This window comes from Rhinatrema bivittatum, chromosome 8, assembly GCF_901001135.1.
Source record: "Rhinatrema bivittatum chromosome 8, aRhiBiv1.1, whole genome shotgun sequence".
Classification (NCBI taxonomy): Eukaryota; Metazoa; Chordata; class Amphibia; order Gymnophiona; family Rhinatrematidae; genus Rhinatrema; species Rhinatrema bivittatum.
This window is the reverse complement of record NC_042622.1, coordinates 170474754-170496943: the sequence shown is the minus strand read 5'-3', so window position 1 is coordinate 170496943 and position 22190 is coordinate 170474754. Positions and strand designations below refer to the sequence as shown.

General features: G+C 44.2%; 1 protein-coding gene across 7 annotated transcripts in view; it reads left to right on the top strand.

The window, feature by feature from the left end:
• The window catches only part of LOC115096930 (transient receptor potential cation channel subfamily V member 3-like), a 140817-nt gene that overhangs the window by 6371 nt on the left and 112256 nt on the right, over positions 1-22190 (top strand). For 4 of the 7 annotated variants that reach the window (XR_003858169.1, XM_029612235.1, XM_029612236.1 and 1 more), the window contains exons 2-4: positions 13457-13507; positions 15882-15947; positions 20223-20282. Coding sequence is in view for 6 of the 7 variants with exons in the window: in XM_029612235.1 (XP_029468095.1) it covers positions 13503-13507; positions 15882-15947; positions 20223-20282 (131 nt within the window). In the remaining variant the exon portion in view is untranslated. The remainder of the gene's footprint in view (positions 1-13456; positions 13508-15881; positions 15948-20222; positions 20283-22190) is intronic. The other 3 variants (XM_029612238.1, XM_029612237.1, XM_029612234.1) reach the window with 2 other exon arrangements.

Sequence of the window (22190 nt, the reverse complement as noted above, 5' to 3'; positions counted from 1 at the left end):
TGACCACATGGTTCCCAGAAGCATTAAAATTGCTGAATTTGATATCTGCTTTGGCTGTTGAACGAGCGCAAGGGCTGGGGATCAGAAAAGATGGCGACCCTCGACCGCGAGTAGTAATTGCACACATACTAAACTATGAGCATAAGCAAAGCATAAGGAAGGCTTCACATAAGAACTCACAACTGCAATATCATACTATAATACGATGGGTTAAAGAATGCTCTCAAAAGAAGCATTCTGCTGTTCTGTTATATTTTGAACTTGGGGGACTTGCTTCTCAAGCAAAGAGCTGTGTCAGCAGGGCTGGAGCAAGCTATTGTGCAAGAAAGTAGCCGGTTTGTGTCTGAGATCTTGACCTAGCAGGAAGAGGGATGCCTGGCCAGCAGTTCTCTCCTGAAACGGGAAGTTCTGAGGCTCACTTGTCTGCACGTACACTTGTTTACAATGCCCTATAAAAGTTCGGGGTTCTCCACTGGGAGCCTGGAGCCTCACCTGTGCACTGACAAGTGGGTACTTGCCAGGTTCTTATGGCCTGGATTGGCCACTGTTGGAAACAGGATGCTGGGCTTGATGGACCCTTGGTCTGACCCAGTATGGCATTTTCTTATGTTCTTATGTTCTTATCTTTCCCGTTGAAGCTGAATGCTCCTGTTTTTTGGTCGTCCTGGGGTTCCCCGACTTGTTGAGTGGCAGGATGCTGATTTGCTGCTTGCTCCTTTTGTGTTTGTGGCATGGTTGTGGACCCCTGGTTGCTGTGTCGATGTCTCCTCCCACAGGGAGGGGCCCCATGGGGAACCACAGCAATAGGCTAGACTCTCTAGTAAGCAACACATGGAAGAAGGAAGCTTTATTGTACAGCACAATAGAGCGATGCCAGAGAAGTGGGCAGCTCTCCTCAGCCACAGAGTAGTCTCTGATGATAATGTTCAGTCCAGGCACTGGTGATACAAGTGCAGAGTAGATCTTACCCGATGCTGGGAAGCAAAGGGTCCGGTAGTGGTCCGCGGAGCAGGGTAGGCCGAGAACCCAGTCTCAGAGGATGTAGACAGCGATGACAGATCCAGTAGTGGTCCGCAGGGTGGAGTACGCCGATAATCTGGTCAATGGTGAGACAAGGTAGAGAGACTGAAGAATGAGGTACTCACAAGGCCAGTTAATGCTGCCGAGGATATAGCTTCCGGCGAGGCAGGCCGAACGCCGGCGCCGTGGTCCATGAGGAGCAGGTAACCCAGGAAGTAGTCAGGAGTGGACAAGGCCCTTGAGGAGCGAGTACCTAGGCATCCTTCTAAGCAGGGTACCTGGAGAGAAATATAAGAAAGCAAGACCCTTGAGGAGCGGATGTCTTGAGTGTCTTTGCTGAGCGAGAAATCCCGGAGGGTAGGTAGGAGCATAAGGGCCCCCCAAGGAGCGGGTACCCAGAGTGACCTGGAATCAGCGTAACCCTGGAGGGTTGTAGGAGTAGGTACTCTGAGCAAGCGTCTCAGAAGCGGTCAAAATTAGCTGGACCAGAATCCTTGCTAACTCATAGCAGTGTTGGAGATCGGAGGCTAAGTACCCGGAGGTAGTGACGTCATGCGGTGGGGATGCCCCCGAGGTTCCCGCCATGACGTATTCAATAGGTAGGGCGACACGCGCACGCGTGCCCTAGGAGGCCTCAGAGAACATGAACACAATTGTCCATGCCAGTCCGGGGATGCCAGAGAGGTCGGCAAAGTGAAGCGGAGGCAGCCATCTTTTGCAGAGGAGAGGAGAGAAAAAAAAAAAGAGGCATGACAGAGAGGGCGCAGTCGTCTGCAACCGACGGGCGCAACACAGTTTTTCGGTCTCACTGGGGTTCCCCAACCTCATGAGTGGCAGGATGCTGATTTGCTATGTATTATAATCACGGGAAATGAAGTATATGTACAAGCCTTCCCTTCTATATCTACCCTCTCTGTGACCAATTGCTAAAAACCTCACTTCATAATGTTAGATTACACTGAAAGGTTTTCCTGAAATTACAATCTCCCCGAATGTTCGGATAATTGGTATTTATAAGCAATCCTTATGTAAACTCTTCAAATTTATTCAGTACCTCTTTAGTCTTTGTATGATACCCCCCCTTTCCCCCTAATAACTCATTGATTACAACAAACATGTATTTCCAAACTTGTACATAGCCTTCTGTTCATTTTGTTACACCCCTGTCCCAGTTAAGCTGAACCCTTGTTTAAGATTTAACCGTTTTTCATGTATTTCTTATTTATTGTTCTTGTTCTTTGTAAAGGCCTTGCCTAAATGATACACAAGTTATCATTGTTCTAAGTTATATGTAAACCGATACGATGTGCAAACGGATGTTGGTATATAAAATCTTTAAATAAATAAAGAAAGAAAGAAAGCTTCATTGTATTACTATTAGAGATGTGAATCGTGTCCTCGATCGTCTTAACGATCGATTTCGGCTGGGAGGGGGAGGGAATCGTATTGTTGCCGTTTGGGTGTGTAAACTATCGTGAAAATCGTTACAATCGTCAGCCGGCACACTAAAACCCCCTAAAACCCACCCCCGACCCTTTAAATTAAATCCCCCCCCTCCCGAACCCCCCCCCCATGCTTTAAATTACCTGGGGATCCAGCGGTGGTCCAGAACGGCAGCGGTCCGGAACGGCCCCCTCAATTGAATCCTGTTGTCTTCAGCCGGCGCCATTTTGCAAAATGGCCGCCGCAAAATGGCGGCGGCCATAGACAAAAACGATTCGATGCAGGAGGTCATTCCGGACCCCCGCTGGACTTTTGGCAAGTCTTGTGGGGGTCAGGAGGCCCCCCCAAGCTGGCCAAAAGTTTCTGGGAGTCCAGCGGGGTTCAGGAAGCGATTTCTTGCCGCGAATCGTTTTCCATACGGAAAATGGCGCCGGCAGGAGATCGACTGCAGGAGGTCATTCAGCGGGGGTTCCGGACCGCCGCTGAACGACCTCCTGCAGTCGATCTCCTGCCGGCGCCATTTTCCGTACGGAAAACGATTCGCGGCAAGAAATCGCTTCCTGAACCCCGCTGGACTCCCAGAAACTTTTGGCCAGCTTGGGGGGGGCCTCCTGACCCCCACAAGACTTGCCAAAAGTCCAGCGGGGGTCCGGAACGACCTCCTGCGTCGAATCGTTTTTGTCTATGGCCGCCGCCATTTTGCGGTGGCCATTTTGCAAAATGGCGCCAACTGAAGACAACAGGATTCAATTGAGGGGGCCGTTCCGGACCGCCGCCGTTCTGGACCACCGCTGGATCCCCAGGTAATTTAAAGCATGGGGGGGGGTTCGGGAGGGTGGGGGATTTAATTTAAAGGGTGGGGGGTGGGTTTTAGGGGGTTTTAGTGTGCTGGTTTTTCTGCCCTCCCCCTTCCCCCGATTTACGATTTTTTAACGATAAATCGGGGGAATTGGTATTGTATCGTGGCCCTAACGATTTTTGACGATTTAAAATATATCGGACGATATTTTAAATCGTCAAAAAACGATTCACATCCCTAATTACTATATACATATCTCATATATTACAGTGTGTGTGTGTGGTCTGTATATCTCTCATAGGGCACCCTGATACACATACTTGCCATATTTAAAATTTTTCAAGATTTTTCTAGTAAAGTGGCTCTCAGAAGAAAATAATTTGTCCTTGTATGCTCACAATTGGCGACTAAACAAGTGCAGTTTGCACCTCAGTATTTGGTGAAGCTTCGGGTTTGGCACAATGGCAAAGTCCATATGTTTATCTCCCTTGCTGAGGCAAAGCAATTTGTGGATCAGGTGAAGAGAACTTTATTTAGGGAAAGAGGGCATCTCAGCATATGCACCCAACAAATACAACCATGCTTTTTGTTTTTACAAATATTATCACTGGCTATTTAGTGTTAGGGGGAGGTGTTGTGGTTTTGGTGAGGGGATCTTAATTGTGTCCTTGATCCAGACTTAGGTTCTCCTCTACTAAAATTTCTAAGATGGGGAAGGATAAAGGTGTTCAATTTATTGGTGATAATATAGAAGCATAGAACATGACAGCAGAAAAGGACCCTACGGTCCATCCAGTCTGCCCAGCAAGCTCCTGAAGTTATCAGTTTCCCATACTTATCAGTTACTCAGACCACCAAGGTCACAGGGCTCTTGTTGGTTTCTGTTTGAGACCAATTTCCCTCCCCCCCACCTCGCCATTGAATCAGAGAGCAATGTGCAATGTTGGAGATGCATCAGGCTTTTGGTTAAGGGTAGTAACCGCTCCACCAAGCAAGTTACCCCCATGTTCATGTGTTTTCCCAGATCCTATAGTTCATGCCTTTGTTGGTGTTGTCTGAATCCAATTCCTCTTTTCCTCTTTTCCCCGTGCCATTGAAGCAGTGAGCAATGATGGAATTGCATCTCATTTTGAAGTCTATTTGCCAAGGGTAGTATCTCTAGTTGACATTTGGAGAGTTCTTCATCCAGGTGAGCGAGATTTCAGCCATCACGCTAAGGCTCATTCAACTAAATCAAGAATAGATTTTATCCTCCTATCCAAATCTCTGTTCAATACTGTTGACACAGCTGATGTAGGGAATTTGCTTATCTCAGATCATTGCCTGTTTTTTTGCAAAATGGCCATATTGGGAGGGCCATCTGATTTGTTTCAATGATGCATGCCGGAATGGCTGAGTCTGGACCGCGATTTTCAGCAGTTTTTGATCGAGAAATGGCAGATGTATGAAATTACTAATGCCACTCACCAGACTGATCCATGTCTATTCTGGGAAGCGGCCAAGACTCTCCTTCGTAGGAAAATTAGTTTTGTAGCTTTTAAGAGGAAAAATAAAAAAAAATTTGGAGCACGGGAGGCAACTGACATACTATAAGGAACAATGGTATAAGGTCAACTCCACTTTTTGGAGAGACAAGTTTAACTCCACTCAGCAGTTATTAAATTATTTGCTCCATCAGAAGGCTAAAGATGCAATGTTTTTGTTTAAACACAAACTGTTCTTACATGGCAATAAGATGGGTCATATGTTGGCAAATTTGACCAAGGCTCAAAATCCCTCTAAATGTATAAGTTGTGTCAGGAGATGGGATGGGACATACACCACCTCGACTTCTCATATAGGGGAAGTCTTTAAAGAGTTCTACCAAACTCTTTATAGTTCTGAATTCCCTAGTGAGAGAAATCAGAACATTTTTTTTCAGAACTTGCATCTTCCCAAATTAATAGTGGCTCAATTAGAGGGATTGAATGGCCTTTTTCTGAGCTAGAAATCTCTTAAGTTATTAAAAATCTGAAATTGTATAAGTCACCGGGCCCAGACGGTCTCAATTCTTTATTTTATAAAAAGTTGCAGTCCCTCATCTCAGCTCCGCTGGCGACCTTATTCAATTCTATGGTGACTGAGGAAAAGATTCCTAATTCAATGTCAGAAGCGGCTATTATTATGCTGCCTAAACTGGGTAGGGACCCTACAGACCCAGGGTCATATAGGCCCATCTCGCTTCTAAACCAAGATGTTAAAATACATGCCAAGGTGATTGCTAAAGGATTAAGAGGGGTTTGCCTTTTTTCATATCTCCTGATGGTATGATCTTGTGATGGTACAAAAACCGAGCACTAACATTAGAAGATTACTACTGGCACTTGAATCTTGTCATAATAACCAGCCGCATGGTCCATTAATAGTTAGCTTTGATGCAGAAAAAGCTTTCAATGGGGTGGAGTGGAATTATTTTTTTACAGTTTTAAGAACATTAGAACATGCCATACTGGGTCAGACCAAGGGTCCATCAAGCCCAGCATCCTGTTTCCAACAGTGGCCAATCCAGGCTATAAGTACCTGGCAAGTACCCAAAAACTAAGTCTATCCCATGCTACTGATGCTAGTAATAGCAGTGGCTATTTTCTACGTCAACTTAATTAATAGCAGGTAATGGTCTTCTCCTCCAAGAACTTATCTAAACTTTTTTTAAACCCAGCTACACTAACTGCACTAACCACATCCCCTGGCAACAAATTCCAGAGCTTAATTGTGCATTGAGTGAAAAAAAACTTTCTACGATTAGTTTTAAATGTGCTACATCCTAACTTCATGGAGTGCTCCCTAGCCTTCTATTATCCGAAAGAGGAAATAAACGATTCACTTTTACCCGTTCTAGACCTCTCATAATTTTAAACACAGCTATCATATCCCCCCTCAGCCATCTCTTCTCCAAGCTGAACAGTCCTAACCTCTTTAGTTTTTCCTCATATGGGAGCTGTTCTTTCCCCTTTATCATTTTGGTTGCCCATCTCTGTACCTTCTCCATTGCAACTATATCTTTTTTTGAGATACGGTGACCAGAATTGTACACAGTATTCAAGGTGTGGTCTCACCATGGAGCGATACAGAGGCATTATGACTTTTTCTGTTTTATTCACCATTCCCTTGCTAATAATTCCTAACATTCTGTTTGGTTTTTTGACTGCCGCAGCACACTGAGCCGATGATTTCAATGTGTTATCCACTAAGATGCCTAGATCTCTTTTCTGGGTGGTAGCTCCTAATATGGAACCTAACATTGTGTAACTATACAAGGGTTATTTTTCCCTATATGCAGCACCTTGCTCTTGTCCACATTATGGGTTTGCGTAACCTATTTTATGAGCAGTTCCGCTTTTATATAAACACCTAAAGACTTATATCTGAGTTAATAGCTCAACCTCCTCTGTTTACTTTGCAGAGAGGTACTAGGCAGGGTCGCCCCCTATCTCCTTTACTCTTCATTCTATCGTTAGAACCACTAATTAAAAAAATTAAAGAAGATAACACTATTATTGGTGTTATGGTTGGATACACAGAATTGAAAATGATATTATTTGCAGATGACATGCTGATGATATTACCAAAAGCAAAGATTTTGCTTCCCAAAGTGTTGAATTGCATACTGATTTTTGGTAGCTTCTTGGGCTTAAAGTTAAAACTTAATAAATCAGAAGCTATGGATATTTTGGGGCATTTAATAATAAATTGGCCAAAGTTCCCCTTAAGCTGGCTGACTGAAACTATTAAATATTTGGGATTACATTAGCTCCTCCAGTAATATCCTCCAGTCTTCAGGTACAATGGATGATTTTAATGATAGGTTACACATTTTTACTAATAGGTCTGAAATTTCATTTTTTAGTTCCTTTAGATCCCTGGGGTGTATACCATCCGGTCCAGGTGATTTACTACTCTTCAGTTTATCAATCAGAAAATAGCCACTGCTATTGCTAGCAACGGTAACATGAAATAAACTTAGTTTTTGGGTACTTGCCAGGTTCTTATGGCCTGGATTGGCCACTGTTGGAAACAGGATGCTGGGCTTGATGGACCCTTGGTCTAACCCAGTATGGCATGTTCTTATGTTATGTTCTTATTTCAGAATCAGGATTCATAGATTCCCTTAGCTATGTTATATTCATAATTTTCAACCTCTAATTCAGGATATTAAACAAAAATGAACTAGTTGGCCTATTGTTAGCTGGCCATTTGGCGCTTGTGAAAATGGTATTAATCCCCCAAATTTTGTATAAATTGCAAATGGCACCTTTCAAAATTTTGAGTAAAGATCTCACATTATTGCAGCAAGTATTTCCCAATTTTTTCTGGCAGGGCCATAGTGTTGTGGTTATGTGTGTTTTGTTGGCTCCTTGGGTGCTGTGGAGGTTACAACGCCCATGGGGAGGAGCCCCATGAGAAGCCACAGCACCTGGCTAGACTCGTACTACACAAAACACAGAAATGTTCTTTTATTAAACAGCTAGATGGTAGCCACTAGGTGGCAGTAGTGAGGTAGTCTGTAGTTGCAGTCCCAGGGACCTCGGCAGAGGGAGCCCTTCTCTCCATGATGAGGTCAGGAGGTTCCGCAGCAGATATCCCTGCGAGGAGATACTGTGGGTGAGACAGACTGAGAGGTTAGAGTACTCACTGAGAATAGCTGTTGGTATGCGATTCCACCAGTTAGTAGATGAAAGTACAGGCACCGAGGCAGGGAGAGCAGATCCTCGAGGAGAGAGTACCTGTTCCCTGTTAGGCACCTGAAATAAAGTAGAGGGCCCCCGAGGAGCGGGTACCCAAGTTAGTTGATATCCCGAAGGGCTGAGAGAAAGCTTCCAGCGGCAGCACGGAAGCGGCAGAGTAGCGTAGACAGGAACAGATTCGAGTCCTTGCTAACTTGGGGAGCTAGAAATCAATGAGGCTGATATTAATAAAATTAATAAATTAATAAATTAATAAAACTTTCTACGATTAGTTTTAAATGTGCTACATCCTAACTTCATGGAGTGAGTGTCATTATACAGAACTTTTGGCAGTGCCAAAAGTTCTGTATAATGACACTGTCAAAAAGTTTTAGTTATCTGTAAACCGATACGATGTGCAAACGGCTATCGGTATATAAAAACCTATAAATAAATAAATAAATAAATAAATAAATACCCGGATGGCGTGATGTCGACAAGAGGGAACGCCCTCGAGGTTCACGCCAAGAGTTCTATAAAGACGTGGGTTGCGCATGCGTGCACCCTAGTAGGTACCTGGGAGGAGCAATGGCGGAGGGCTTCACCATAGCCGTTCTGGGATTGCCAGAGAGGTCGGCTTGTAGATGCTGTGGTAGCCATCTTGCCCAGGTAAGTGAGAGGAGCCGAGATTAAGGTGAGGCAAGAGGGGCGAAGCCATCGAAGACTGACGGACGCAACACATAGAGCACGCCTGAGATTTTCGATGTTGATTATGCCTAAAGATGCCAGTGGGATGGATTTTGCTTATTTTCTCATATATATATTGCTTGTTTAGGTGACTAGAGATTGGTTGGGTAACATAGAATGTGAGTCAGTTGCAGCTTTAGAAAGTGAATGTCAGCCTTTTTAATCTGAAATATGTGCTCCATGCTAAGACAGAAGAGTTTCCGGCTTCTATGACACATTCTCTGCTAGTTAATGCAATGAGGAAGGTGTGGCAGAAAGTCAGGACCCATTTGAGTCTTCACTGACAGCTGTCCCTTTGCTTGCTATTAATAAGGAACCCAAATTTTTCACCAGGGTCTACAGGTAGACTGTTTCATTCTCTTTCTACCCAAGGGGACGACTGTTTCACCTTTTATTAATTTACAGTCTGGGGCCTTTCACTCATTTGATTATTGTAGGGAACATTTTCATTTTACAAAAAAGGATTACCTAACTTATTTACAAGTAAAAGGTTATATACGGCGGGTACTATTACAGGGACTGGGGAATACTGTAAATGGTCCCTTTCAGCGTTTTTACATTTAATGGCAAAACCTCCAGTGTCTGTCTCTATGATGTATATATTTATGCATGAAACCGGTACTTATGACATCTATTGTTCATTAACAGTTAAATGGGTGCAGGATTTGGAAATCGCTATAACGGCTGATGAGATGTTTGACTGTGATCTTTTAAATGGATGAACTATGAAATGTGTGACTCTTTGGGAAATACATGTTAAAGTGATCCATAGGGCCATATTTTGGCCAAGCAAAGCTTTTGCAGCAAACATAATTAAATCTAGTTGCTGTTTGAAGTGTGCATGTCCATCAGCATTCCATGTGCATTGTTGATGGGATTGTACTGTTATACACCAGTTCTGGGACTCTGTGAAAACATTTTTAAGTCCATTCAAGTCTCTTGCAAAGCTCTGGTCAGCTGCTTTCTGCCTATTGGGTTATGTTAGTGATTTGTCTGATTTGAATATGCATCACAGATTGCTGCTAGTTAAGAGATGTTTGATTGCCTTACGCCTAATCTTACTTTATTGGTTAAATCCTTTAGGTCCATCTTTAGAGATGTGGAAAGTCTCTTTTATGGATGTTTATCTGTTAGAGGCTGCCTAGGTCAGAGAAGAATCTAAGAAGGCACAAGACCGTATTCAACAGATTTGGCTCCCATTTAGAAATTCTCTTTCAATTAAATGTAACTAAAGTAGATCACTATTGGTCAGACAATCTGAAATCTTTGTTTATTGCCTCCTACTTATATTTGTGGTAGATCTACTGGTTTAGGATGTCTTTTAAAAATTGAATGTACTATGCCTATAATTTGGTTGGATGGAAGCAGAAGTCGGGGGAGGAAAGGGAGGGATGAAGAGGCTGAAATATCATCGTCTTATTATATGTTGCATTTTTGCTCACTATGTTAAATGGTGAAATGTTCATGATTTCCTTGTTAACATAATAAACATATTCCAAACAAAAAAAACAACCTGTCGGGATCCCCATAGATCCCCGCTGACATGTACTGAATATTTGGTGTGGATGGGATACACACATACAAACAGGGTGATCTCTTTTTAGGCCTACGCTCAAAAAATCTGACCTGGATCCCTCAGAACCTGCCAACTATCGTCTAGTCTCGAACCTCCCTTTCTTGTCTAAAATCATAGAGAAAGTCATCAACAAGCAACTCACAGACTTTCTAGATGAAAATCTATTACTCTTCCCATCACAATATGGTTTCCGTAAGAACCACAGTACAGAAACCCTTCTAGTGTCACTCTCAGATTCAATACTAAAAACCCTCGATTCTGGTCATTCTTACTTACTGGCTCTTCTTGATATTTCTTCTGCATTTGACACTGTCAACCACAATACCCTCCTTTCCCACCTCTCACAAATTGGCATTGCTGGCACTGCCCTATGCTGGCTCCAATCTTTTCTGAAGGACAGGACATACAGTGTCAAACTGGACTGCCATGTTTCGAAACCCAGAAAACTAGCACAAGGCGTTCCACAAGGATCCTCTCTTTCATCTACACTTTTCAACATATACCTCTCTCCCCTCTGTCGACTTCTGGTGAAACTGAATCTCCCACATTTCATATACACAGATGACGTACAGATCCTCATCCCCATCAACAATTCCTTATCGAATGCTCTAAAAATTTGGGACACGGCTCTGGTGGAAATAAAAAAACTACTTACTGAAAACTTCCTAGCAATAAACACTGCCAAGACAGAGCTCCTCATCATCACACCACACAATAACATCTCCTTTAACCCTACTCAACATTCACCATCAGTCTCTCTCAATTTACAGCAAGTCCGCAGCCTTGGAGTTATCATTGACAATCATTTCTTCTTAAAGAAATTCATCACGGCTACAATCAAAAACGGATTCTTCAAGCTGCATACTTTAAAAAGAATTAAACCGCTTCTACATCCACATGACTTCCGGACAGTGTTACAAGCTACAATATTGTCAAAACTGGACTACTGCAATGCCATACTACTAGGTCTCCCTAAAAACGCAATACAACCATTACAGATGCTGCAAAATGCTGCAGCACGCTTACTCACTAATACTCACCGCCATGATCACATTACACCAGCTCTCATGTTCCTTCACTGGCTTCCTGTAGCATCTAGAATATTATTCAAAGTACTCACCCTCATTCATAAGTCGATCCATAACCAAGATATGCAATGGTTCTCCGATCATTTTACTTTCCGCACATCAAAGAGACCAATAAGAAAAATGCACCAAGCTAAACTCGCTTCTTCTTCGCTTAAACACATAAAACACATTGCTACAAGAGACCGCTCATTCACTATTGCCAGAACCAACATCTAGAACAAAATGCCCACAGACCTGCGTCTAGAACCCTGCCATAAGAAATTTAAGCAGAACCTCAAAACCTGGCTGTTCGAACAAGCTTACACGCAATGACCATCTCTTCTTCTGAAATGCCGATTACTTGTTCCTGTTTCTCTGATCCATTGCCACTCGCCTATTCTATATTTTTTTTGTTTTTTTCTCGCTGCTAAATTTTACTTTATCAGTCTCTGATCTCCCGTTTATTATTAGACTTGTCATTAACTATGGAATTTGATTATCATTGGTTGAATTGTTTTTGTTATTAATTTGTTGCTTAATTGATTCATATTATGTCCACTTTATTTCTTATTGACTGTAAAGCTTGTTGCTGATTTATTGTTTATTGTAAACCGAGGTGATGTTATTAACATGCCGCGGTATATAAAAAATCTAACTAGATAAATGATGCCTGACAGACGTGCCGCAAATGCGCAGTAGAGAGCAGCTCTACTGCGCATGTGCGGGCGAGCACGTCGGTCTTAGGCAGGATAAGGGAAAAAAAAACATGGCGGCGGGTGGCAGCGGCGGCAGCGGGCGGTGGCAGTAGGGGCGGCGGCAGCGGCGGCGGCGGTGGCAGCAGGCGGTGGTAGCGGCGGCGGCAGCGGGCGGCGGCAGTAGTGGCGGCGGTGGTAGTGGGCGGCGGTAGCGGCGGCGGCGGTGGCAGCAGGTGGTGGTAGCGGCGGCGGCAGTAACGGCGGCGGCGGTGGCAGCGGGCGGCGGTGGCGGGCGGCGGTAGCGGCAGTGGGCGGTAGCGGCGGCAGCAGCCAGTAGTGAGGGAGGGACGGACTGAGTGGGAGGGACGGAGAGAGGGAGTGGGAGGGAGGGACTGAGGGAGGGAGGGAGGGATTGAGTGAGGGGGAGGGACTGAGGGAGGGAGAGGGAGGGAGGGAGGAGTGGGTGAGTGTGTGGGAGGGAGGGAGGTGGGTGGGTGGGGAAGAGTGAGGGGAGAGGTGAGAGACAGGGATGTGAGTAAGTGGAAGGGTAAGAAGTTGTGGAGCAGAGAAAAAGGGAGTGGAGGAGGGCTGAGGGGGAGGGGATGGGATTGAGAGGGTGGGGAGTGACTGAGGGAAGGGGAGAGAGGTGGGAGTGACTGAGGGAAGGGGAGGGAGGTGAGGGTGAGAGTGAGGGGAAGAAGGCAGTGGGAGACAGAGGGTGAGTAAGACTGAGTGGAGGAAAGGGGAGGAGTGAACGAGGGGAAGGGGAAGGGGGAGAGAGGGAGAAAAAGTGTAGAAGGGTGCTGTGTTAGAAAATGGACTGAAAACAAAATGTAATGTAGCCCGTTTTAACGGGCTTAACGGCTTGTCTCTCAATAAATAAATAAATAAATCTCATAATCCCATATTTTCCCCTCTGCAAAGTGGGCTAAACAGAATCAATCTGATTAGCTGAATCTAGTACAGGGGTCGATGACTCCAGTCCCCCAGTATCACAAGCAGGTTGGGTTTTCAAGATATCTTCACTGAATATTCATGCACTGTCTCCACTACATGCAAATACATCTCATGCACATTCATTGTGGATGTCCTGAAAACACGATCGGCTTGTAGCATTCAAGGACCAGAGTTGCCTATCGCTGGTCTAGTGGTAGAAAATGTATTGGTGCCACCTGATGTGTGAATGGAGATGAGAAAGCACAGGGTGTGCAGGGAGCAAGAGGAGAACAATAAATCAGGCTGGAGTCACCAGATTTGAGCCCCAGGGATCATTACCTTTTGGATTTGCTCCTCTTTACTATTACCCCTTGGCAAACTATAAAATGGAAGACAAAGATAATGAGGAGATGTTTCCCCTTTTATTTTTGAAGGGGGAATTAGCAGGTATTTTATTTCTTCTTTCCTAGGTCCCTTCTGACGGACAGCCAGCGTGTCGAGAGTCAAGAGCTCACCATGGAGTAAGTTCATAGGGTCAGGAGTGCTGAAGTGGCAGATCCCTTTCAGTGCATTATAAATTATCCAAAGATTGCTCGTGAATACTCGGCAGTATCAGCCTAATCCAAGTTTGAGTGATGATTTGTGCTCATTTCATTTGAAGAATATTTGAGAAGAAATCTGAGAACTTATGTAATAAGTTTATGTAGAAGCAACACGGGATATTTGCTCACTCCACACCCAGATTTGGTGTAAGGTCTTCTCATGCTAATTTTGCAAAATGAAGGCCCCATCATCACTCTGCCTTTTAACAAGTGATCTGAGTATATTGGAGAGTTATACCAGGCTGTTTGTCTTAGATAATGACATTTTTATTACAGAGATATATTAGGTTTATTACTTATCCCAACAACTTAGCAATTCTCAAGGAAAGGATTCGTTTCTAGAAAATGATACAGAAAGGAATATACTTTTGTGGTTAAGAACTTAGCAGCTATTAGAAAATTAGCAAGACAATAAAATATCACAGATGCCTAAACTTGCATCTAAAAATAGCTCAAAACTTACCTTACTGCCCATGAATAGGAGCTAGGAGAAAACCCTAAATCTCACTACTGTTTTGTGCTGGAGCTCTTTGCTAGTCTTGGCTGTGACAGTCTCAGTCTTAGCTGCTGGGTCACACATGCTGCTTCTCTAGCAGCTCCTCGCTAACAGGCCAATACAGTACAGTGCGCTCCAGTGGAGTGCACTGTTAACCCGCATTTGGACGCGCGTTTTCGACGCGCTATTACCCCGTGGGGTAATAGCGCGTCGAAAACACGCGTCCAACCCCCCCCTTCCCGAGACTAATAGTGCCCGCAACATGCAAATGCATGTTGATGGCCCTATTAGGTATTCCCGCGAGATACAGTAAGTAAAATGAGCAGCCAAGCCGCACATTTTACTTTAAGAAATTAGCGCCTACCCAAAGGTAGGCGTTAATTTCTGCCGGCGCCATGGAAGTGCACAGAAAAGCAATAAAAACTGCTTTTCTGTGCACCCTCCGTCTTAATATCATGGCGATATTAAGTCGGAGATCCCTAAAGTTAAAAAAAGTTAAAAATTTTAAAAAATTTTTTTAAATCAGCCCGCAGTTCGCGGGTTGAAAACCAGATGCTCAATTTTGCCGGCATCCGGTTTCCAAACCCATGGCTGTCAAACCCGCTGACAGCAGCCGCTCCTGTCCAAAAAGAGGCGCTAGGGACACGCTAATGTCCCTAGGGCCTCTTTTTACCGCCGGCCCTAATTTAAATATTTTGTTTAACTGTATCACACGTACAGGACACTGGCCTATGTGCATGCTGGGAGAGCAGGCGCTCACCTGCTCTCCCGCGAACTTTACTGTATCGGCCTGTTAGTCAGATGGGACTCACTTTGTCCCAGGAGGGCTGCAAAGTGGTTTCAGCCCTAGGCTAGGGTGTGGCAGGGAAGGGAGACGTCAGTTCTGTCTGTGCCTTCCGGCGATGCTGGATGATGACGATTCTAACCTAGTGCAGGGGAGTGCTGATGAGGATGGCAATGCTGATCAGGATGATGATCTTGTTTTTTCAACTTCCTCTCCCTACTGTTTTAAGGACTTTGGATTTGCATTATTCAGTAAGCTAATGCATCTTTAAGTAGCTCCACGATGAGATGTGCAGTTGGTTCATTTTTCCCACTCTGGACAGCTTCTTTGTCCTCTTCAGTGGGTCATACCTTGACCACAGCGACATTGAACGGGAATCTGTGGCCAATATCTTACTGATACGTCCCCTGCTGCAGAATGACTGGCTTGGTTAATAGGCTGGCTTGGTTAATAGGCCATAAAGTTTGCAGACTCTGAGGCACCTGAGGTAGTCTGTTTTCCACACATACAGGCCTTTCATTGTCCCTATGTTTTCTCCAGCAAATAGTCTGTCTTTGTGCAGAGCAGACATGCCATGCTCAGAAGCTGCCTGGTCAGAGAAGTCCATCTTCTCTGCATACAGGGTGCAGAGAAAAACAGGCCAAGTGTTCTTTTTGAGTTATGCCAAAGAATCCAGTTTGGACAGCACACATAGTTAGTTAGGGTTCAGGGCTTGCTCCTACAGTATGTATTAGGAACATCTGTTTGCTGATTTCACTGGCTTTCCAACACCAACACCCAGATTAATTTTAAGATCTTCTCATGCTCAATTTGCAAAATCAAGTTCTCATCTCCACCATGCGTTCTGTGACAAGGATCGTAGCACTTACACTAACAGCATATATAACAAATACACAGCACTGGGTCTGATAGCCTTATGGAACAGGCATTAATATTGGTAGCACATAGGTTAGGGAAACTTTCCCAGGACACCTGTCCTAAAACATCTTTTCTTCTTTCTGTTTTCCTTCCAGGAATGTGGAAATTGAGATGGAAATGGAGAATTCACATTTTGGGGTTCAGGATCCCTTGCTGACGGAGTAAGCTGACATGAGATATGTTAGTGACACAGTGGGTCTTCCTTTCAGCTTGCCCCGGGGTCACCGTACTCATAGATGGAGAATCCATGTGCCATGCTTCCTAGGATCTGGGAGCAGACACCAGAGAGCCTGAAAGCTTATGGACACTGTTACTGCTGCCAGGGCAGTGCAAGCAGAGAATTAAGGGGATTCTATTGTCCACTTAGCAGTTTACCTGCTCTACTGCTCACTTAGCAAAACCTAATGAACCGAGTCCCTATAAGTAGAATTTACTTTCTAGCAAATATACATAAAAGATGCAGTGCAAGCAAGACTTAGCCTCCTAAAGCTAGGACATATGGTAACCCTAGAATTATTGCATTTATTTATTTCATTTCTATATCACCTTGTCAAACAATCACCTATTACGTAAATGATTAAAGTTTCACAAAAACACACACAATATCAATACCTCTTATCAGAGTGCTGTTTAGATAAACTTTGCCATTGAAATTTCAGCTTACATGCCTATAAGGATGTACAATCAAACCCTGGCTATAAAATAACCAAAGATATCCAGTACAATTGTATTTCTTCCATCCTTGCTGAGACCTATGTAAATTAATGACTACTCTCTTATTGTGACAATGAGTTTTACACTGCACCTCTGTATAAAGTTACATTTCAATGCTGGGCAGCCTGCAACCTGGGACTCCTGCTCATGAGCGCTAACTCACAGGGACAGACTTATTTTCAGCAAGTCTCTTCCTCCCGGGATTCACAGGAAGCAAACCAAGTCCAGAGGACGCCCCCTCCCCATGGAGAAACACCCCCAGAGGGTGTTTCTCCATGGGGAGGGTAATTTTATTATGGCTCAGGTGGGCCTAAATTACCCTCAGACTTTATCCCAAAATTTCAAAGCAGACTTATGTAAGCAGACTTATGTAAGTCCCAGGTTGTCCAGGTGCACAATAAACACAGAACATTACGCAGCTCTCTGCATGGACTTTTATGGAATCCAAAGTATTTATTTCTTTAAATATTTCTTACCCTCATCCTCCAAAGTTCTGGGCGGGTTCCAAGGTTACACACATAAAATAATACATTAAAGTTACAGAACAGAGAAATAAAGGGATGAGTATAAATGCTTTCCCCACCCTGAGTTATCCCCAGAACGCCTTTTCCAAGTGTGGGTAACGTATGTGTGAAATGAGGTTTTCTCCATAATTTTACAGACAAAAATCCATTGTTTTTCAAAGCACATAGTGACCATGGAGATCCATGACACAAGGCAGAGGTCGAGGAGGCCCTGGCTTTACCCCATGGCATTTCAGGATTTGTGCTGATAATTTCTGTAAGAAAAGTAGGAATGACAAGTCAGAGATGTTATTTGCTATTTATGCTTTTGTGGTATGTTTGTTACTGATTGCATTGCTTGTTGTATGTTTGTTACCTGATCAGAGCCCAGGATGTAGACGGTTTTCAAAATCCTACCTAATAAACCAGGGGTCAGGAACCTTTTTGGCTGAGAGAGCCATAAACGCCACATATTTTAAAATGTAATTCCATGAGAGCCATACAATATGTTTAAAACTAAATACAAGTAAATGTGTGCATTTTATGTAAGATCACACTTTTAAAGTACAATAAGTCTCTGAAAATATTACACCAGGCCTTAAGACACCAATACATCTCCTATTAGGAAAACGGACCAAGTCAGGCTGCTATAGAGTCCTACACACAAACTACACGCCAGCAGAAAACCTCACCTGAATCACGTGCTGTCCCTCACCTAACATAGAATAAAGAGACCAAAACGCATAACAAGAAGCATGCAGAAAAAACTGAATTGGAAACTGCAACAAGCCAGAGTCTCTGTATGCAGTGTAACAAAGGAAAAAAGAAACATCACCCATCCTTATAAAACAAATCAAGATATATAAAATCATCAGCAGTAAAACTGTACTAACAAAAAGAACATATTTCAAAACAGCTGATGAGTGGAATATCCAATAATTAAAAACTCATATAAAACATTTCCACATACCAACAAAATATTTCAAAATAGCAGACACAAAGACCCAGTAATGAAAAATAATAAGGATACAAAATTTTTTTTGCTCTGCATACCTGGGAACGTTTGATATCCAGGTGTCCTGAGATTGTTCTGAATTAGCAGGAGGTGGGGTGGTTTGCTTGGAACTTTCTCCTCTCTCAGTCACATACCAGCGCTCTCTCTCTCTCACACTGGCTCTCAATGACACACCTATACACACATGCTCTCAGTACTCACATATACACATGTTTTTTCTCTCTCACTAATATAGGCTCTTGATTACACATTTACACACATGCTGTCTATCTTTTCACGCTTACACACACACAGGCTTTCAATCACATAAATACATGCTGTCTTTTTCTCTCACACACAGACTCTCATTCACATGCTTACAAACATGTCCTCTCTTTCTCTCATTTACACACAGGCTCTCAATCACATACTCACATGCGCCCTCATCTAAATCAGCTCTCAATCACACACAGACACACATGATCTCTCTCTCTTACTTATACACACAGGCTCTTAATCATACATACACATGATCTCTCTCACACACAAAGGATCTCAATCATACACACATACTCTTTCACACAAACAGGTTTTCAATCACAAACTTACACATACAGGTTCCCAATGGTAAACTTACATACAGGCTCTCAATCATTCACATACATGCAATCTCTCACACACACACAGCCCCCCCCCCCCGCGGCCCGGAAGAGGAAGTGGAGACTATCGGGTGCCTGCGCGGCAAGCAGAGGCCACGCTAGTGCGCTCGGCATCGGCCCGAAGAAAAGAAGACTGAGCAGCGCGGCTCGGAGGAAAATGAAGAGGTTCAGCCGCGGCCGATGGCACTCCGCCTCCGCGAGGGCTGAAGATGAAGGAGGTTAGCGTTGGGAGGAGGCTGCTGCTGCCGCGAGTTCCCGGGGTGGGAGAGAGAGAGAGTGAATGAGAGCGTGGCCTCTTCCTGCCGCGCACGCACCCTATACTCTCCACTTCCTCTTCCGGGCCGCGGATGGGGGGGGGGGGGGCGGGAAGAAGAGAGCACGCCGGTGCCGCTGATTCCAGCTGCCTGCCGCGTTCCGCCCGGGCTGACAGCATTTTAAGCCCGGGCGGAGGAGGACCGGGGAGCAGCTGGGTCAGCGGGAAAGTGTGGGGACACTTGTCTGCGAGCCAGGTGCAACCCTCAAAAGAGCCATATCTGGCTCGCGAGCCATGGGTTCCCGACCCCTGTAATAAACGAAGGTTGACCGACGTGCCGCAAATGCGCAGTAGAGAGCAGCTCTACTGCGCATGTGTGGGCAAGGACGTCGGTCTCAGAAAAAAAAACCCAACATGGCGGCGTCGGGTGGCAGCGGCAGCGGTGGCGGGCGGCGGTGGCGACCAGTAGTGAGGGAGGGACGGACTGAGTGAGAGGGAGGGACGGACTGAGTGAGAGGAGGGACGGAGTGAGGGGGAGGGACTGAGGGGGAGGGAGGGACTGAGGGGGGAGGGAGGGACTGAGTGAGAGTGAGGGAGGGGGAGGGACTGAGTGAGAGGGAGGGAGGAGTGGGTGAGTGTGTGGGAGGGAGGTAGGGGGTGGGGAAGAGTGAGGGGAGAGGGAGAATGAGGGAGAGGTGAGAGACAGGGATGTGAGTAAGTGGAAGGGGAAGAGTGAGGGGAGAGGGAGAATGAGGGAGAGGTGAGAGACAGGGATGTGAGTAAGTGGAAGGGTAAGAAGTTGTGGAGCAGAGAAAAAGGGAGTGGAGGAGGGCTGAGGGAGAGGGGATGGGATTGAGGGAAGGGGAGAGAGGTGGGAGTGACTGAGGGAAGGGGAGGGAGGTGAGAGTGAGGGGAAGGAGGCAGTGGGAGACAGAGGGTGAGTAAGACTGAGTGGAGGGAAGAGGAGGAGTGAACGAGGGGAAGGGGGAGTGAGGGAGAAAAAGTGTAGAAGGGTGCTGTGTTAAATGTAATGTAGCCCGTTTTAACGGGCTTAACGGCTTGTAGAAATAAATAAATAAAACCAAGACCAATTCAGCCTGTCCTATGAGATGGATCTACCTGCACACCACACTCTCCCTTTCTCCCCTTCTCCCCTCCAGTAACACTGCCACTCTCTGTCCATCTGCCAGGGTGCACGTAGCAATGTGCTCTGCACTCCCAGAGTCTTCCTCATATTGCTCCTCACCCTCACAGCTCCTGAATGACTCTTTACTCTCAGACCATTGGTTGATTAAGTGGCTTCTTGTCTGCAGGAATGAAGATCTGGAGCCTTTCACAGAACGTAAAAGTTATGAAGTCCAGATGGATTCCAGGTATGTATTATGGTCTTCTGGTTTTCATCCTTTTACTGACTTCATCGGATTTACCACACTCCACACCCAGATTTATTTTAAGGTCTTGTCATGCTAAGTTTGCAAAATGAAGGCCCGATCATCACTGAGCCTTTTGTGCTAAGAATCATAATACTTATACTATCAGCATATATCATACATACACTGCACCAGATCTGATAGCCTTCTGGAACAGGCATTAACATCGGGAGCACTTAAAAATATAAGATTTGCCATACTGTGTCAGAGCAAAGGTTCACCTAGCCCAGTATCTTGTTTCCAACAGTGGCCAATCCAGGTCACAAGTACCTGGCAGGATCCCACAAGATAAAACAGATTCCATGCTGCTTATCTTAGGGATAAACAATGGATTTCCCCAAGTTCACTGTAATAATGGTTTATGGATTTTTCCTCCAGTAACATGTCCAAACCTTTTTTAAACGCAGCTACACTAACAGCTTTCACCGCATCCTCTGGCAACAAATTCCAGAGCTGAATTATGCATTGGGTAAAAAAAAATATTTTCTCCTATGTCATAATGTAAAACCTAGTATCTTCATTGAGTGTCCCCAGTCTTTCTACTTTTTGAAATAGTAAAAAACAGATTTGCGTTTACCCATTCTATTCCGTTCATTATCTTAACTTCCTAGATCATATTTTCCCTCAACTGTCTCTTCTCAAAGCTGAAAAGCCCAATCTCATAGGGGAATTGTTCCAACACTGTATCATTTTGGCCGCTCTTCTATGTACTGTATCTTTTCTATTTTTGCTATATCTTTTTTTTGATACAGTGACTATACAATATTCAAGATGAGGTTGCACCATGGAGCAATACAGAGGCATTATGATATTCTCTGTTCCTTTTTCCATTCCTTTCCTAATAATCCCTTGTATTCTTTTTGCTTTCTTACTGCTGCACACTGGGCAGAAGATTTCAATGTATTTTCAACGATGATGCCTAGATCCTTTTCCTGAATAGTGCTTCCTAATGTGGAACCTTACATTTTGAAGCTATAATTTGGGTTACTCTTCCCTACATGCATGTGCACTTGTCCACATAAAATTTCATTTGCCGTTTGCATGTCCAGTCTTCCAGTCTTGCAAGGTCCTTTTGTAATTTCTCACAATCCTCTTGTAATTTAACAACTATGAATAATTTTGTGTTATCTGCAAATTTTATCATCTCATTTGTTGTCCCCATTTCCAAGTCATTTATAAATATAAAGCAGAGGTCCCAGAACAGATCCCTGGGGCATTCCACTATTCACCTTTCTCCATTAAGAAAATTGAAGATTTAGACCTAAATCCACAATAGGACATTGTCTCCTAATCCATGACTTTTTAATTTCATGAGGGACTTTGCCAAATGCTTTCTGGAAATGTGATACACTAAATTTACCAGTTCACCTTTATCCATATGTTTATTTACACCTTCAAAAAAATGTAGCAGATTAGTGAGGCAAGATTTCCTTTGGATAAATCCATGCTGACTGTGGCCCATTAAACCATGTCTATCTATATGTACTGCTATTTTAATCTGTAGAATATTTTACTTGATTTTTTGGGCACTGGAGTCAGGCTCTCCGGTTTGTAGATTCCCAGATCACCCCTGTAGCCCTTTTTAAATATAGAGGGTTACATTGGCTACCCTCCAGTCCTCAGGTACAATGGATGATTTTAATGATAGATTACAAATTAGTATAATAAAAGTTCTTTCAGAACCCTTTGGTGTATACCATCCGGTCGAAGTGATTTGCTACGTTTCAGTATCAATTTGGCCTATTACATCTTCCAGGTTCACTGTGATTTGGTTCAGATCATCTGAATCATCATCCTTGAAAACCATCTCCGGAACTGGTATCTCCCCAACATCCTCATTAGTAAATACCA